The sequence below is a fragment of the Sphaeramia orbicularis genome, chromosome 22 (genome assembly GCF_902148855.1).
Source record: "Sphaeramia orbicularis chromosome 22, fSphaOr1.1, whole genome shotgun sequence".
In the NCBI taxonomy this organism is placed as follows: Eukaryota; Metazoa; Chordata; class Actinopteri; order Kurtiformes; family Apogonidae; genus Sphaeramia; species Sphaeramia orbicularis.
Window position 1 is genome coordinate 18,271,971 of NC_043978.1, and position 19,285 is coordinate 18,291,255.

The window sequence follows — 19,285 nt, forward strand, 5'->3', positions numbered from 1 at the left end:
TCAGACAACAAACAACAATATAGAAGAAGCATACATACAGTAAGTTTTAAAAATTCTGGAAGTGCAGACATAAATATAAACATAAGATGCAACGATTAGGGTTGGATGGTGCACTTTGTGTCTGTATGGGCTCTGTGCACAGCCCCACCACTTCCTGAACTTCAGGTGAGTTCTTTATTTCCTGCCTTTCATGACTGGACACACTGATTAATCCAGGTGTGCCTAATTAATCAGTAGTCACAACAAAAAGTAGCGGACACACCTGGATTAATCAGTGTGTCCAGTCATGAAAGACATGAAATAAAGGATCCACCTGAAGTTCAGGAAGTAGTGAGGCTGTGCACAGAGTCCACTGGAGTTTTGTTTTTATTATTAGCTCACCAGCCGACAGGCTGTAAGCTATTGTCATCATGTGGCGTCCGGCGTTGTCGTCTGTCATTGTCTGTTGTCATCTGTTGTCGTCTGTCATCATCTGTCTGTTGTTGTCTGTCGTCGTCTGTTGTCGTCTGTCATCGTCTGTTGTCATCTGTTGTCGTCTGTCATCATCTGTCTGTTGTCGTCTGTCGTCGTCTGTTGTCGTCTGTCATCATCTGTCTGTTGTCGTCTGTCGTCATCTGTCGTCGTCTGTCATCGTCTGTCGTCGTCTGTTGTCATCTGTTGTCGTCTGTCATCATCTGTCTGTTGTTGTCTGTCGTCGTCTGTTGTCGTCTGTCATCATCTGTCTGTTGTCATCTGTCGTCATTTGTCGTCGTCTGTCATCGTCTGTCGTCGTCTGTTGTCATCTGTCGTCTGTCGTCATCTGTTGTCGTCTGTTGTCATCTGTCGTCGTCTGTTGTCATCTGTCGTCGTCTGTTGTCATCTGTCGTCTGTCATCATCTGTCATCGTCTGTCATCTGTCGTCGTCTGTTGTCATCTGTTGTCATCGTCTGTTGTCGTCGTCATTGTCTGTCGTTGTCTGTCATCTGTTACAAAAATTTCAATCGTCTTCTTCTCCGAAACTACAATTCCAGTTGACTTCAAACTTGGTATACAGCTTCTTTATGATGATGTCAACACAAGGTATTGAAATTATTTCCATCCAGATCTGATTCTGGATTTGGTGCGACTCTGACAAATTTTCCCATTATAACAGATAGGTAGTGGATTGAATCAGTAAGTATCAATGATATCAAGTTGGAATTTGAAGTTTTTTTTACAGATCTCATTGGAATATGACCAAAACATGGGCTATTTCTGTGATATAATAAATACACATAACTGGGTGATAATAAATGGCATCTGGATCCATTTCCCAAAGCTTTTAATTTGGCTGGTAAGCTACAGGGCCATTGGTCCTATTTTTATATAGGAAATGTTTCAATATAGACTGAAATTAACTTAACTAAATATAAAAAGTCTTAAAAAAATAATAAATATAGAAGTACAGATACTTAAAAAGTTGAGTAATTTAAAGGTCAAAAACAATTGGATGTCTTCTTCAGACTAAATATAATTGTACTTTCTTCTCATTTTGTCTGAAATCACTGAGGGGATCAGTCTCATTTACAGGGTCACAGAATGTTAGGAAGTCACAGCTCGAGTGGGTGGATTCAGATCAAACCGATGCATTTGTCAGTTTTCCAGTATCCATCCTGTAAATGCAGTTTTTGTGTAACTGTACCAGGTCTGAGACGCGCTCTGCATCCATGGTCCCAGTGTGGTTCAGTTCAACATGGAAATCTCTTCCCGCTGCGCTCACATTTGGGCAGGCTGCAGCCCGGAGCCACACTGCAAACATGACGTGAGTGCTTGACGACGCTAAATGGCAGCACTTGAAATAGCCTACCTGCCAGCCCCGCTCACCCACTTGCTGATGCGATCACGACCCCATTAGCAGCATTTCTGCACCGCCGCTGCGCCCTGGACTGCGCCTCCGCCTTTTCCTGCAGGAGCAAAGTGGAGCTCCACATCCATCTGGACACGCGTCTCACTTGTCTTATCTGCAGCGCTTTTTTTTTTTAATTTACAAGATTAAACTTTACTCTAAACAGACATGGATATTGATCGACCAGAAAACGTGTCTTTCTTTGATTTCGTTGGAGGAGTTCAACTTCTCCGGGGGGAGGACGTCAGGACGGTCATGCCTGTCATCCTCATCGGGATCTGCGTCTCCGGAGCTGTTGGTAATTTACTGGTTTTGCTGATTTTCATCCGTGATTTCAGAAGCGGAAAGGGCTCTGAGATAAAAGCCTTCCTCACCTCCCTGGCTTCCACGGACTTGGTGATCCTGTTGCTGTGCGCTCCCGTGCGCGCCGTCACCTACTACAAGCAGACCTGGATCATGGGGAGTTTTGTTTGCAGGACCACGGACTGGTTCCAACACTCCTGCGTGGTGGCAAAAACTCTAATCCTGGCCGTCACCACCAGATCCAAACACACTTTAGTGTCCAGCACGACCACGGGGCCCTTCTACAGCCCGACGTGGATCCACGGAGCCCTGGCGTTCATTTGGATAGTGTCCATGATGTTTCCGATTCCACAGATGCTTTTCGCCACTTTGCTGCCGCACGGAAACGACATTATTTGCGTGTCAGAAATGCCGGTGTGCGCGTCTGACTTCATGAATTTGTTCTACAAGGTTTATCCGACTGTGACCTTCGTGGTGCCGGTCATCTTTACTCTTGCCTACTACACCAAAACACTACACGCGGCGGTCAACAACGCACCCAGTCCACTCCACCAGAGCAAAGTCACGCTGGTTTTACTGTGTCTGAGTGGCGCACTGGGGCTGATGCTGCTCCCGGAGTGGGGTACTTTCACCTGGATCAGACTTGGGAACAACAAACCGCCTGTGGGTTTCATCATCTTTGCGCAAGTTCTCCTTTACGCATGCAGCGCAGTGTCACCGGTGATCCTCATGACCATGTACGACGACGTGCGCCAGGGACTCATCGCTATCTGGTTCATCGCGACCTGCAGGGCCTCGAAGCACATCAGCTCAAATAATAAATGTCTGAAAACAGAGGGGAACGGAGCAGAGGTCGGTGCCAACGCCGTGGCCAACGCCGTCTCCAAACCCGGGGACAAGACGTTCCCAGATGTGGAACACTTTTGGACAGGGCGCAGGAATACGCACGTCGAGGAGGAGCAAGACCCGGTTCCGTGGGAGCGAGAGGAGAAGATGATGTAGACCACGGGTGTCAAACTCATTTTCCACATTCAGTCCAGTTTCATCTGAACTGGGCCGGACCAGTACAATAATAGCATGAGAACCAATAAATAATGACAACTCCAAATTGTTTTAGTGCAAAAAATAACATTCAGTTGTGCCACTATGTACATTTACAAACTATCCAAACAAAAAGGATGTGAAAAACCTGAAAAAAATGGAATTTGTTAAGAAATATAAGTATAATTTTATCATTTATAGGCTACATATGTATCACAGATCAGATCTACAAAGGCAAAATATTGTTAAAATTGCACTTAATTCTCTGTAGACATTTCAGGTTGTTCATATTTGTTCAGGTTATTCACATTTTATTGTTAAAGGATTGTTTCTTAATGTAAATATTTTCATAATTTACTGGTTTTTGCACTAAATCAAAGACAAAAAATTATGTAGTCATTATTTATAGGTTGTTATGATATTATTTTTGAGTTCGATGCCCTACCTTGGACTTTGCAAATTCATCCAGCGGGCCAGATTGGAACCTTTGGTGGGCCGGTTTTGGTCCCCGGGCCGCATGTTTGACACCCCTGATGTAGACAGAATCAGTACCAGATTGAAGAATCCGACCTGTTCTCAGATGGTTTATAGTTTGTTGGCCCTCATTGAAGGCTGTAAGTGTTTGCTGTTGTTCGGTTGATTCGGTGTAAAATACATTTGTACACTAACATGGACATGTTTTGTCGTAGGTTTCACTTTTGTAAACTGAATATTTGTTGTTGCTTGAGTAGAAAACCTTTATTAGACCACAGGGGAGTTTAGATCCTATGTAAATATACAGAATATTTTAGCACCAGAGGGTTTGTTGTGACTTTGTATGTGTGATGGATATTAAAACATTCTCAAACATGAACTGCTCTGATTTTTCTCCCCCCCCCCCCCCCCCCCCAAAGGCCATAAACACCCTCAACCCCTATCGACCCCTATTTTAATCACGGATCTAATACAGTTCAAATCTCTCCATTTAATTCCAATGGGTATGAAATGACATGGAAACAGATCATTTGTTCATATTAAATTCACATCTAATCCAGCTGCAAATTTTAGGTCAATGTTCATATTAGAGTAAAAGCAGTTTTAGTCAGTATTAATAGACAGGTGATTCATTTGACACTATTCTCAGCATTTCAAGTATCATATGATTTATTATTTGGTCACAAAAAGACAGATTAAGTAAGTGAAAAGCAGGTGCAAATTAAGTCATGGAGCCATATCTTTCTTAGACAGTAAAATTCTGACATTTAAACACCTTCTAAATCTACTTTCCAGGTCAGTCTGATGCTCATCCAACATGACTCGGGTTATCCTTCTCACCTTTCAGTGTTCATGAAAAGAAACCTGCTTTTATTCTGTATTTACCAGGAAAGCAGCAGCTGTCTGACACCCGTCGCAGACGTGACATTTTATTCTGCCCGAGTGAAAAGAAAGGTTACAGGGGGAAAAAAAAGAATGAGGGGAAAAACCGGCCTTTAAAGCTCTTCAGGATTATGCTCCTACACATCATTTATTTATTGACAGTCATCCATCACTCCAAATGTCTGACCTCAGGTCATTTTGCTTATTTTTTTCTTATTGGAAGCATATTTAGAATCCTCCATTGGACTGAAAACTGAATGGCCATCAGGTTTAGTCCAATCAAACATTTGTTCTGTATTATTTCCTCTATAATGTGAAGTAATTACAGTCCTGATAAAAGAAGCACATTGATACCAGAGCAAATCACATAATGTAAAAGAAAATGTATGGGTCAGATTAAAGGAGTAATGGATCATTTTCAGTTCTGATAAGATTAGAGGTTTATTAAAGGAACATACTCAGTAAAAGTGCCTGGACCTCAAATTTGTTCTTTAACTTAACATAAAGAGTGACAAATAGTAATAAGATAAGATAAGATAAGACAAAACAAGATAAGATAAGAAGAAAATATAAGATAAGATAAAATAAGTTAAGGTAAGATCAGATACGGTAAGATAAGATAAGATAAGATAAGATGAGAAAAATATATAAGATAAGCTAAAATAAGGTAAGGTAAAGTAAGGTAAGATAAGATAAGATAAGATAAGATAAGATAAGATAAGATAAGATAAGATAAGATAAGATAAGATAAGATAAGATAAGATAAAATAAGGTAAGGTAAGGTAAGGTAAGGTAGGGTAAGGTAAAGTAAGATAAGATAAGATAAGATAAGAAAAGGTAACATAAGATAAGACAAGACCATATAAGCTAAGAGAAGAAAAGAGAAGAGAAGAGAAGAGAAGAGAAGAGAAGAGAAGAGAAGAGAAGAGAAGAGAAGAGAAGAGAAGAGAAGAGAAGAGAAGAGAAGAGAAGAGAAGATGTGTTGGTATGAGGTTCCATGCTTTAACAGTGTGTCTGACCTTTACTATATATAGAATTATTAAAAGGTACCCACAACTGTGTAAACTGTGTATACTGCCATTATGTAATTACTGTATGAAAGTGTACAGAGTGTTTTTAGGCCATTGAACTCTCAGTCCTTTACTGTGTGTTTTAAAACCAAACAAAGACACAATTTGATACAGCAATATGAGATGCAATACAGTGTGATAAGATTTACACCACTTTACATAATGATACTATATGTTACAATATAAGACAATGTGATATGACAAGATATGTTGTGGTACATTATGATATGATATGATATGATATGATATGATATGATATGATATGATATGGTAATACACATGTACATGATAACAGTGACACACAATATAATATGTCAGGATGTGATGTGATGTAGTACAATATAACTAGATACTATATAATACAATATGATATGGTAAGATACAATATGTTTTGACAAGAAAATATATGACAACAATACGATACAATACAAAATCACATGATTCAATACAATATGATTCAATTACAACACAATACAGTCAGATAATGTATGATAACAGTAAGATACTGTATAATATAATTTAACATGAGAAGATGAATAGACAATGTGAAAAATAATCATAACTTGTTTTTAACAGCTATACAAACTGTGTAGGCCAAAGCCAGAGTCTGAACATTTTCATATTTTTCTGTCATAAACAGGATCAAATCTGATCGAAAGCTTTACATGAAGTTTTTAGCTGCTTCTAAAAGAGGTCGAGGTCGGTTTAATGTCGTCTGGCGGTTGTCGATTCCAATAACTCACGGAGTAAAAGCAGCTTCACCCACTTTTTATTTAATCCTTTGAAATTTCCTGACCCACTCCAGCTCATCAGGCCTTTTATAGCTTAGACAAGCAGCCGATATGTAAAGTTCACTGTTAAGCCCAGCTGCAGCTCACATAGAAGGAAAGGTCCAACCTGTCAATCAACACCATGGCTCCGCCTCACTCTTATTCACTACAGCACAGTCAAATGATAAGAAATAGACAACAATCATGTTTATTTATGACGACATGACGATCTGATCACACGAAGATCCTCAAAACGTCATCTAAACGTCTCACCAATACTAGTTTTAATTCTATCAGAGTAACATCCCCTGTGTTTTATCCTTCATTTCAGCACAACAGAAGAGTCAAACTTTATGTTTTTAAGGTTTTATGTAGAAGCTGAGATTAAAATATGTCACCTCAGACCATAAACTGGCACAGAATTTAGCATTTTGCTCAAATAAGATGCTGTTTTTTAACGAGGAAGTGGCTAAAACTAGAAAAACCTACAGTGGAGGAGTGGATTGACATCATTTTTGTCATTTTTAAGATGGAAAGAATTACTTTTGCAATAAGACTACAACAAGGTTTGTGTTTAAACAGATGGCAGATGGGAAAGATGGATTAGGTATGTCACACCATTTCGACCATCATTTATCTAAGACCACGTCTTATGTTCATTTCACCTCTTTTTTTCCTTTTAAACCCTTTCGTATCTATGTTTTCTATTTTTTTTTTTTATTTATTTTTTTAAAATATCAAATGTGCACCCCAGCATTCCTGTTCTAGGGAGTTTAGTTCTTAATTTTGTATTGTAAAAATTACATCTTTGGTATTGCAGAGAGAGGACCAATCATCCTTATTTGTATTGTCGTTGGAGTCCCAGAAGTATCACTGTGAGACTCAATTGTAATTTTCAGATGAATGGAGGAGAATGGGGACTTGCTATATGAATAAAAATGTGAACCATGGAAAATACTAATTAAAAGAAAACTGAGCATGCTCAGATGTCTATGGAAAGAACAAGGTCTATACTATCAGCACGTTTTGAAATTTTTCCTTTTTGAGCTAACAGTTGAATTTTTATGAAAATATTAAATAAATCAGACGTTCAGAGAGCTCACCACGGACATGTCAGAGGCTAAAGGGTGGCACAGAATTCAACATTTTGCTTAAATAAGATGCTTTTTTTTTTTTTTTTACTTCTATCATCGCTATCATTATTTTTAGTCCAGTTTCTTAAACTTTTCCTCTTCTAGATTTTAAAAGATGGAAATATAAATGAAAAATAACCAAGCTCTAGTCACGATAACACAGGGTAACTCAAGTATCTATATCATAATACTGTGTCAAAATACAAAAAATACAAAATACAAAAATGTATTTTGGCTCCAACAGTCGCCTCTATGCTCTGGTACCGACTAACTGTTATTGAACCTCGAACAGAGCTGATTTCAAGTATACAGAAGAAACTGGTGAACTTCTTCTGGGGAGGACTTCACTGGACCAGATCAGCTGTGTTGTACCTACCGGTGTCAGAAGGTGGACATGGGCTGATTGACCTCTGCAGCCGTATTACATCGTTCAGGCTACAGACTGTACAGCACATGCTGTATAATAAACAACACCTTTGCTCAGAAACTGCCTCCGTTTTGCTTCACAGAGTGGACTCTCTTTCATATGACAAACATTTGTTTTTGTTACTCACCTCACAGATGTCTCCCCTCTACAAATCTGTCCTGACTGTGTGGAAGTCTGGTTTAACATCAAAGAGAGATTGCTCTCAGTTCTTTGGCAGTTTTGAAGATTAACCACTTTTTTACAACCTGTTCATCCAATTAGGAATGGGAATCGATAAGAATTTAACGATTCCGATTCCATTATCGATTTTGTTTATCGATCCAAGAATTGATTCTCTTATTGATTCTCATTGGGTGAGGGAATCAAAGAGTACAAATGGGTGTGTTTGCATGAACTGTCTTTTATATTTCCATCTCTGCTCAGAAAATATAACATATACACTCTGTACAAATAATAATAACAGATGACACCGGGCCGGTTCAGGGGGGGACATACAGCGAAAGTGAAACTAAAGACGCTGTACTAGTTCCTCTATTGTCGCATTTCCACTATGTGGAACCAGTTTGACTCTCCTTGTCTCCCGTTGTGCACCTCATTTCTTTTCCCCTACCTTTGGAAACTTGTATTTGAGGGGGTACGACGTCTGTTCCCCGCACTGGAACCGGAACTGGGCCCGGTGTTCACTCTGCCGCTACATTCACAAGCGCTGCTAAGTAGTGAATCACATATGCGACATTCCTGTAAATGAATCACATGCTGTGGACAAATGTTTGAACATCCTGGAGGGATTCCACCTTTTTGAAGAAATGGAAGCTTTGACAGCGTTCCAGTGGACCTGGTGTCGTCTTTTTGGTCCGTTTCTGCCTCAATGCCATGTTGGCTATGTCCTGACCAAAACAGTGCAGCATACACATGACGTCATCGCGCATGCACAACGAAGGCAGAATCGATAAGCAGAATCGTTAAGCAGGCAGGGAAAAGATTCCAAGGAATCGAGCTACTGGGATCCGGTTCTCAAAAAGAACCAGTTCTCGATTCCCATCCCTACATCCAATGCAGACTACTGAACTCTGACTGTGTAATCCAGGCTCTGCTTAAAGCTGGCACAAACAGGCTGGTCCATCTGAGATCTGAGGGGTAATGGAAGACAGCAGCAACACTGAGGAAGGAAACAAAGATCGTTTCCCTTCGGCTACTGGAGAAGTTGTTGAGAGAATTGTAGAGGGTCTACCTGGTCTCTTTAGGGAGGCAGTCTAAAGAGGGACAATTACTGAGGATATCTGAATTCCCACCATTGTGCATCTGTGCTGCAGTGGAGGAGCAGCAGGAAGGAACTGGAGCTCTGCTGTCCTTTAAGACACCAGAACTATTAGATCCTTCCAGAGCATCAAAGAAGAGCCTGTAGACAGTAGCTGTGAAGGTCGGTAACAGGACATCATTGGTCGGTGTCCATGAGTCGAGGTGGCTTGGTTTGTTGCCTCCAGGGTCATCCCCCAAAGGCAGCTGGAGGTTCCTGTACAAACCTCCCTTAGAGAAACACACTGCGGATCTCCAGTGGAGGGTGGTGCACGGGGCCGTGGCTACAAACAGACATGTGGCACATATAGACCCCAGGGCAGGAAGCCAGAGTGTGTTCTGTCAGGACGAGGAGAGCCTACATCATCTGTGGCTCAGCTGTCCCAGACTGACTCCACTCTTTCTGCAGCTGGAGGGTTGGCTTCATGAACTGGGACACAAACTGGAAGAAAAGACTTTTCATTTTGGCTCAAAATACTGTGCAGCTCGGCGCAGGAATGTCTGTCTACTAATTTTTTATTTAGTCAGGCAAAGATGAGCATTTGGCTCACAAGGAGGAATGAATAAAATGAAGGGAGCAGGGTCTGTGGATGTGAACTGTATGTTCAGGGGGCTGGTAGCACCACGCCTGAGGAGAGAGTACACATATGATGATGTCTGAGATGGAGGAGTTTGTTTCTGTCTGGGGGGTTGGGGATGTACTGTGTGTTGTGGATGGAGTGACTCTTAATTTCTGAAAAAGATTAAATGTGTTGTAAATATGTAAATATGAGCAGGGGTAGTGGGTATGAATATGTGTGTTGTTTTTCATTTTTGTACATGTTTTTTAATTTGTAAATGATAATTTGGACCAATAAAGGTTCAGTTAAAGGTCTCTTCTCTTCTCTTCTCTTCTCTTCTCTTCTCTTCTCTTCTCTTCTCTTCTCTTCTCTTCTCTTCTCTTCTCTTCTCTTCTCTTCTCTTCTCTTCTCTCTCTTCTCTTCTCTTCTCTTCTCTTCTCTTCTCTTCTCTTCTCTTCTCTTCCCTTGTCTTCTCTTCTCTTCCCTTCTTCTCTTCTCTTCTTCTCTCTTTTCTTCTCTTGTCTTCTCTTCCCTTCTTCTCTTCTCTTTTTGCTTTTTTTTCCATCTTAAGAACAGAGTATAGTAATAATCGAGACAGTTATATAACTCAATCTAATGCAGCTATAATGTTAAACACATTCTGCTTCACTGGTAATGCCTTCAGTCTCATCAGTTTTGTACAACAGTAATTAAACTGCCTTCAGGGCATAAAGTGCATATGGTCCTGTTTCCTTATGTGTTCTGTCCGTTCTGCAGAGGTCGATTGCCCTTGAAGCGCCTCCGTTTGACCGATTTCATTCATACAATACCTGGAACTCCCACTCCCACTGAAATCATGAACTTTAACCAACATGTGAACTCTGACATCTCACACTGAGGCGCCGTGATGTGAAAAAGCAGCCTCGTATTAGCAGGAGATAAAGAAAAAGAGCGAGGTGTGGTGTGAAGTGATGGGATGGGATGACATGTTGGAAATCAATTGGATTTTCTGCTTTTGCTGATGAATATTTACATTTATCAGGATTTTGAGGTCAGTGCATGTGGATTTTCTGCTTTTTTTTTTTTTTTTCTGACTGTGTACTGTAGTTTTAAGGCTAAAGGGCTCTGCTCTTTTACTGAGATGTACATGCTGTTTTTTTTTTCTCCTCACTCAGCAGTAATGGATTGATGCTGCTGATGCTTCCTCTGCCTCGGGCTCCGGCTTTATTTGGCGGCTGTTTGTATCCTCCGTCCTGCTTTACAGAAGGCTTTGCTCTGTGACATGTGAAAGGTTTGTGCCAGACTGGAGTCAAATAGGACCTACTCTTCAGCATCTATCCTGAGGTTCACTCACAGTCACAGAGGGAGGGTTTTCAGTCCAACCTTTTCTTTGCTGTTGTTTATAAATGCTTGCGTTAATAAACTCCATTCAGTCTGACATGTGAGAAGATGATGTACTGCTATATCTGTAGCTGATTAAGCTTCATCTTCACATCAGTTCTAATTGTTATGCACTATTTTGAGCAGGTTTAGGCTGAAAATAAATAAAACTAACATGACCAGTATATTAGATTTTCATTTTCTGGATCAGTGATTGTTTAGTTAAATATCATGGAAGTAAAGTTTGAAAATAAACTAATAAGAAAATCTCAATTTGCCTTATTTTTATGGACTAAAATGTCTGGTTTCGGTTGATTTTGGGAGAACATGTTGAAAAAAAACATGGTGTACTGGTAAAAACGTTGTACTGAATTATTGGTAAAGTTATCAGTGAAATAAATGTCATGCTCTTGTACTGACAGGCATATTCAGTCTAATTTTTAAAGCAATACTGATTTATGGTTTTGAACAAGACTTAAAATACACATTTAACACATTCTCTTCATATAGTTTTTCTTCTCTCTGTGGTCTATTAAACAACAGTAACTCTTTCATGCACTTCAGGGGACGATTATTCAACTAAAGCAACAGTAGTTGTAATAATTTCTCTTTATGATTATGTGTGTTTGTAGAAAAATCATGTTCTCTGATCATAGTAAGGGGAAAACAAAGTGTAACTACAGATGAATGATGTACATTGCAGTTAGATTTTATACTGACAATTGAAATGTTGCTCTATGCAATATTGATATTCCAAACTCTCACCAGCAGGGGTCAGTCTGGTATCAGAACACACTTAGATCAATAAATCAATGCTATGTATCCACAGACTGTATAACTCACGGAATAAAGTATAAAAGTCATTACACTGTCAAGTAATAATACAAATTTTTTGTAACACTGTTTTATATACTTCACATGTTGCATCAGCTGATAGTTTACATTATAGCTCTGTTAGCTTAGCTCTGTTTTTAGACAGAAAACAGTCACAGTTTAGTCTGAACCGGGGATCAACAAACGGCAACTTAGCAAAGATAATAACATCCCATAATAACTTTATACCTTCATAATCCTCTGAATCAAACTCGCCCGTGTAGAAGAAATGCTGACATTTCAGAATCAAACTCCATTCTTTTCATTTACAGCTGAGTCCAGTGGAAAGAATACAATGCATCTATTTTTATCACTTCTTTTCTTTGACCCTAAAAGTTGTTTCTTAATGGTTCTCATCCCATCTGATCACTTTCTGATGCTTTGGTCAAAGGTCAAAGGATGTTAGTTTTCCACACCATGGGAGATTGGCAGACTGACTCATTAGTCCCTCTAGTGGTCACATAAATCCCTCAGCCCATCACAAGAAATAAATTCACTTCATATTTCTACAGTCTAATACAGTGGCATCTTTGACAGAACTTCACAGCACTTCATTCTAAACACTACAATAATAATTCAAATTTTTTTTGATCTTTTGTTTGTTTTTATATGAAAGTAGAAAAAGGGCAATTTTATCTAAAATGGTTGTAATTCCTAAACAGTTAATGCAGTATTTTTATTAAACCCCTCGAATTAAAGCTGAAAGTCTACACTTCAATCATATCTTGAATGATTCATTTCAGATTTGCTGTAATTTTGTAGAGGGGAAATTACTGTCCAGATACTTATGGACCTGACAGACTGTGGCCCATTAAACAGCATTAACCCTTTCATACATTACAGCCAAAAGTTACTCACTTAAATCCACAATATTTGCAAATAAAATCATGTAACTGCAAATATATTGTCTGATTATTCAATGATAATAATCAAGTGCATTTTAAGCCACTGATAGAGAATAGATATGTATTTCACCCAAAATAATAGAAAGCCTTGTTTTTAAACTTTTTAAATAACACATTAAAGGCTTAAACATCAAATTTAGCCTCTGATCTTCAAATTGTTCTTAACTGTTAAATATTCTCTCCATCATTTTTACAGTTCACAATTTGGCCAAAAATAAACAGAAAATTGGCTTAAAGATGAATAAAACCAGTGCTATTTCCACACAGATACATCACTGGAAAAAAACAGCCAAACGACGTCAGGGCTCTGCCTACATGACTGACAGCTGATCTGTGGGAGGTGCAACCGGGGGGTGATGATTGATGCTGCCAGGCCAAACACCAGGAGACGATTTCGACTTCCATTCAGACCGATTCTGCATCAAACCTGAGTGGGTTCTGTGGCAATTTAGAGAGACATGTCTATAAAATGTAAACCCAAAAAAGTAGTGTAGGTGCAAAATTCTGGATCCTACATTTCCTTTTTTTTTTTTTTTTGGATCCTACATTTCCCATGATGCAATTTAAAACTTTTTCTTTCTTGACCTTCCCTGATTGGCAAAATCTGAGTTGGTTAAAAAACAAACAAACACCCAAACTGGAGAAAGAGTGATTATACAGTCGTGGAAAAAATTATTAGACCACCCCTTGCCCTTGTTTTCTTTAATCTCTTTTTAATTTTAATGCCTTGTACAACTAAGGTACATTTGTTTGGACAAATATAATGATAACAACAAAAATAGCTCATAAGAGTTTAATTCAGGAGTTGATACCTATCCATTTTCCATGTTTTCTTGATAATAACCAAAATCACTTCAGTTCTTACATCAATAGATATGGTATTGTACTGACAAAAACAGTGCTTTTAGACATTCCATGTTTTCTTTTCTGTTTTAGTCACATGATACACACAGGAGTTAATACTTGATTGCATAACCATTATTTCTGATGACTTTTGATGGTCTAATAATTTTTTCCATGACTGTACATCGCTCTCCATGAGTAAATCAGATGTGAACAGTGTCCTAGATGTGGCTTCTTCTTGCCCCCTTCTGGATTAGTCCACTCCGCTGCACACCCAGGGGTGAATAAAGCTGATGGACTGAGACCGAGATCCGGCCTCCTCCTTTGACTTAGCAGCATTATTCTCGTCTGCCATGGGGAGGGCCAGTCGCAAACAGTTGGAACGCAGTAATAGCCAATGAACAGCATTTTTGACGCTGTCCAAGGTCCTGAACCACTCCCATTCAAGGGTAATATCATCAATTAATTATACTGGACGCTGGATCGAAATCCTACCTGGGGTATGGCTTATGGCATGTTATCATATTCTATGTGATCTATAATGAGCGTTTTCTTTTATTTTTAATTGAAATTTTTATTCAGAACAGTCTCATAAGACATTATACAGGACATCAATAGTACAAAGTACAGTGTTCCCTTTTTTTGTAAAGAAAAAAAGGGTATCAGTAATGTTCACTAAAAGGAAGAAAAGGAAAGCATAAATAAATAAATAAATAAATAAATAAAAAGTGCAATAAATAAAATAAATAAGTTTAAAAAAAAAAAAAAAAAAAAAGGATAATAATAATGATATTAACATGTTTGTACACATAGCCAATCACATATTTAGGACATAAGACCAAGAAAATTATGCATAAATAGATATATATGTCTACACACAAAGTAGTATTTATAGTCATAGTACAAAGAGAAAGACAAGAAAAAAAAGTAAGTAAGTAAGTAAAAAAAAAAAAATTGATAATAATAATGATATTACCATGTTTGTACACATAGCCAATCACACTTTTAGGACGACTGTTTTCTTTTATCATGAGTTTGTAGTAGTGGTGATGATGGACTTATGATTTGGATATTTAGACTCATTCATCAGCTTTGAAAACAAAAAAACAATTATCCAAAGTAAAGCATTAGTGAAAAGTTGTGAATGAAAAAGTCATTACTGTAAACCATCACTATAAACTATAATAACAGGCTCATTCTATGTATGTCTAAATGTGGACAATGTAGGAGTATGTATGATAAGAATGTACATTTGTCTTTACACTGTATTTTGAGGAATGTACATTTATACGAATAGAGGATGTATACATGAAAGGCTGCATTTTGTTTTTGTTTTTTTTTCCTTCTTATCGCATGATGAAATCTCATGTAAGGTGAAAGCTACTCCCAAGGCAATCTTGTTATGTATTGTTAATTACCTGTCTTTTGTTGATAATAGCAATAAAGTAAATAATAATAATAATAATAATAATAATAATAATAATAATAATAATAATAATAATAATAACAATAATAATAATAATAGGCTTATTCATGTTAATTATTGTAGCTATTCTCAAAAATATCATAATTATAAGTGGTATTTAAATTAGAGGCACATGCAGGCATTTGTCAGTTAAATACAGTTTTTTTTTAATGTGTAAGTGTCCATTTAATGACAAACTAAAAAAAATATAGAGCACATCAGCACCATGAGGACACTGTGTTCATGGGGTTGCTGACTGGGGTGGAGCCAGGTCACAGATCTATGGTTTCCAGCTCTGTTTTAATCCAAATCCCCTGCTGGTGTAAACACCCCCTATTGATATCATGGTCATAAGATGGAAGCGGTGGAGGAGGACAGCTGGGGGCATTCTGGTAGCCTGATACACAGTGGAAGCTCATCAACAGAAGGCGCTAGAGCTCTACCTCACCTGTTTCACATGAAGAAGAAGAAGAAGAAGAAGAAGAAGAAGAAGAAGAAGAGAAGAAGAAAGGAATCACATAAAATATTTTTATTATTTATTTATTTATTTTTATTTTTATTTATTTATTTATTCATTTTTAAGGCGACACGGTGGTGCGGTGGTTGGCACTCGTGCCTCACAGCAAGAAGGTCCTGGGTTCAATTCCAACACCAGTCGACGGGGGGTGGGACCTTTTTGTGTGGCGTTTGCATGTTCTCCCCGTGTCTGCGTGGGTTCTCTCCGGGTACTCCGGCTTCCTCCCACCATCCAAAGACATGCACTGATAGGTTAATTGGTTAATCTAAATTGCCCATAGGTGTGAATGTGACAGTGATTGTTTGTCTCTATATGTTCAGCCCTGCGATGAACTGGCGACTTGTCCAGGGTGTACCCCGCCTTCACCCCTATGTAGCTGGGATAGGCTCCAAGCGACCCCCGTGACCCTAGTGAGGATAAAGCGGGTTCAGAAAAGGAATGAATGAATAATGTAAAGCACTTTGAGTGACCAAAAAAGCGCTATATAAATCTAATCCATTATCATTATTATTATTATTGAAATAGCTACATTTATCCACAGTGCAAAACATATCAGTTTCACAATTAGAGCCTGAAAATTGTAAAATGTTCAGAGTTTTTTTTATCTCATTCTTTTCCATTGGCCTGCAGACAGGTCACGTGACCGCTTGCAGCTAGGCTTCTCAAAATAAAAACATGGCGGTCATTCCTGTCATTCTCAGTGGAAAGTGTCGTATTTCAAGATAGTTTGGACATAAAAAAGCATTTTTATGATACTGCTAGCGAGAAATATATATTGAACACATTTTGATATGAGACTGGGTTGCCCTTTGCCCTTTCACTTGATGTTTGGGCTGTCACAGCCGAGAGCCATGGTCTTAATCCATCAGCCTGATGTTTTGAAGATCCTAGAAAATGACAAACTAATAAATGGTGTTGTGGAGAAAAGTGAGCTGCTGCAAAAACTATTAACTCTATAAGGCAGGGATGTCCAATCCTGGTCCTCAAGGGCCGGTATCCTGCATGTTTTAGATGTATCCCTCTTCCAACACACCTGATTCAAATGATAAGCCTATCATCAAGCTCTGAAGAAGACTGATAACAACCGTCAAGTGTGTTGGAAGAGGGAGACATCTAAAACATGCAGGATACTCCTACACTCTCAAAAATAGAGGTACGAGATCAGAACATTTATGTACCTGTAAGTACATTTTTTAAGAATGTTCTCTCAAAAGTACAATACTAGTCTTTAGGAGGCCAGAATTGTACCTTTAGACTATGAAAAAGGATCCAAAGTTATGTAAAGTACAAATGTGTACTATAAGGTACCCTGCAGCATAAAAATATGTGTGTAGACCATGAGAATAGGCTATAGGCTAGGAGAACTGAACAGTAGGCCTAATTATAGTTCAAACATTAGGCTTAGCGCATTATTTATTAAATATCATACTGTAATTACTCTATAATATATTTAATATGAATTTGTGTTTTAATTTAATAGCCCAGTTAGCTCAATGATAATAGCCTAATAATTTATTTATCTTATTAGAACCTCTGATTATTGCCATAATCTCTGTTTTATCAAGTTTTAATTCACACCTCCATGTTTTGATGTTGTAGCTTGCCTATGCCGTTTTTTTTTTTTTTGTTTGTTAGTTTGTTTTTTCTCAATTAGGCCACCGGTTCAAACTTTAAACATCATGGCATTATCAACTATACGAGAGTTTTCTTTCTATGTAAAGTACTTAAGGTACAAAAATTGACCATTTCGAAAAGGTACAGAAATGTCTCTCAAAAAAGCATACCTCCAGCAACAAGCATTTGTACCCTTTTAAGTACAAGCTGGTACCTCTGTTTTTGAGAGTGTACCATAAGATGATGGTATGTTCAGAATTATGTGTATTATTATTGTGTATTATTTTATGTTATGTGTATTATTTATTACTGTGTGACTTATACTAAAATTAAAAATACTAAACATTTGTTATAATCAATACCTTGGGTGCAAAGTTGTGTCATTATCCCTTCATTAATGTATATATATGCAAGGGTTTTCCAGACATAATTATGTGTTTTGGTAAAATATTATTGCTTTTGGGGGAACTTGGTGGTCTGTTAACATGTTAGAATTACACATGCCTAGGGTTTGTGTGTCAAACATAAACTGTAATTATTTTGTTGTGGACTGATTTGTGTTGCATAAACTTAAATAATATCAGTGTTTTATGGGAAATTACTTTTTTTTTTTTTTCTTTCAGCTGACCGCTACCACCCCATCCACGACTCCTGGAGTGTGGGCCGGTCAGGTTCAAATTCCCAGGCCGTTTTTTGCCTCAGTTCACCCCTGTATATTTGTATTGTATTTTTGTTAGCTTCCCTCAGTTCTACCCCAAGCCTTCACTTAGACTGCAGGAAATGTAACACATGCTAGTATTTCAGTTGAATGTTTGGACAAAATAACTGTCCAGATGCAAAGAGAAGGTTGAACCGTTAGAGCTGGTGAGGAGGATTTATGATGAATTGTTCATTATATTTTTGTATCTATATCCTCCTGAGACACAGCAATGCATTTCTGTCCTCTGTAGGGGAGAAGAGTTTCACAGGTTTACTTAAAAAAAAAAAAAAAAACTGTCGGGTGTCAAGGTCATTCCATAACAATAAAATATGTAAAAACAATCAAGGTGAATATTTAATGTAAAAAACCCAAAACTTCCTGGGTCTTCGGCGGATATTTATTTGATTAAACCAGTAAATTGCAGTGTTGGCTGTGAGTAAATAAAGGTGTTATTGGTATAATGACTCCTTTATGCACTTTTACATATATTTTCCATTGTCATTTCAGCTTTGAAATGAATAAAAAAAAAAACCCTCTAAAATCCAGAAACTGATCTTAACTCCTCTCTCTTCCCCCTCCTTGTTATACTGAGTCTTCTTCCTGATTATTACACCGAAGTTCACTAAGATTACTCTCAAATCATGCCAGTCAGTAAAGGTGACATTAGTCTCCATCTAGTGGTAATGTAATAAAATACAGCTGAATATTTTTTATTCAATGATGTTGAAGTTTATTTAACTAATTCCCTCCAGAAAACAATGTTATTTGTTTGATAAATGTAAATATGTCTTCCAAGCACAAAAAAATTAAAAATCATTGCAATCAATCATTGTACGATAAAAATGGAATTAAAACCATTACAACGGTGCTGTAATAGCACATTTAATGGAATATAATATGACATTAACAACATTGTATAAAAAACAGTAACAGTCAATTCATATAAATAAAGTGCAGCATTTTCTTTATATTAACATAACTTATATTTAAATAAATAACTATGAAATGAAGTATGAAATGAAGTAAAATAAAAGTCAAGAAAAAAACTGTTTGTAGCTGCCTTTTTAAGTTTTGGCTAGTTTTCTTTTTTGTTTTCCTTTTTGACATTTCTTTTTTTCACTTTGTTTTTTTTTTCTTTTAATAAATCATTGAAAATATGATAAAATCAATAAAAACTTAAATGACAAAA

The 19,285-nt window shown here is 37.7% G+C and overlaps 1 protein-coding gene across 2 annotated transcripts; it reads left to right on the forward strand.

The window, feature by feature from the left end:
* Nucleotides 1-1,674: 1,674 nt before the first annotated feature.
* LOC115414273 (probable G-protein coupled receptor 151) lies at nt 1,675-4,061 on the forward strand. Of its 2 annotated transcripts, XM_030127547.1 has the most exons (2): nt 1,677-3,165; nt 3,744-4,061. In XM_030127547.1, exons 1-2 carry the CDS (start codon nt 2,033-2,035, stop codon nt 3,745-3,747), a joined length of 1,137 nt encoding a protein of 378 aa, XP_029983407.1. In that variant the 5' UTR covers nt 1,677-2,032; the 3' UTR covers nt 3,748-4,061. The 2 variants fall into 2 exon arrangements, with proteins under 2 accessions (XP_029983408.1, XP_029983407.1); XM_030127548.1 differs by lacking the exon at nt 3,744-4,061 and having other exon boundaries at nt 1,675-3,169.
* The last annotated feature ends 15,224 nt before the right edge of the window (nt 4,062-19,285 follow it).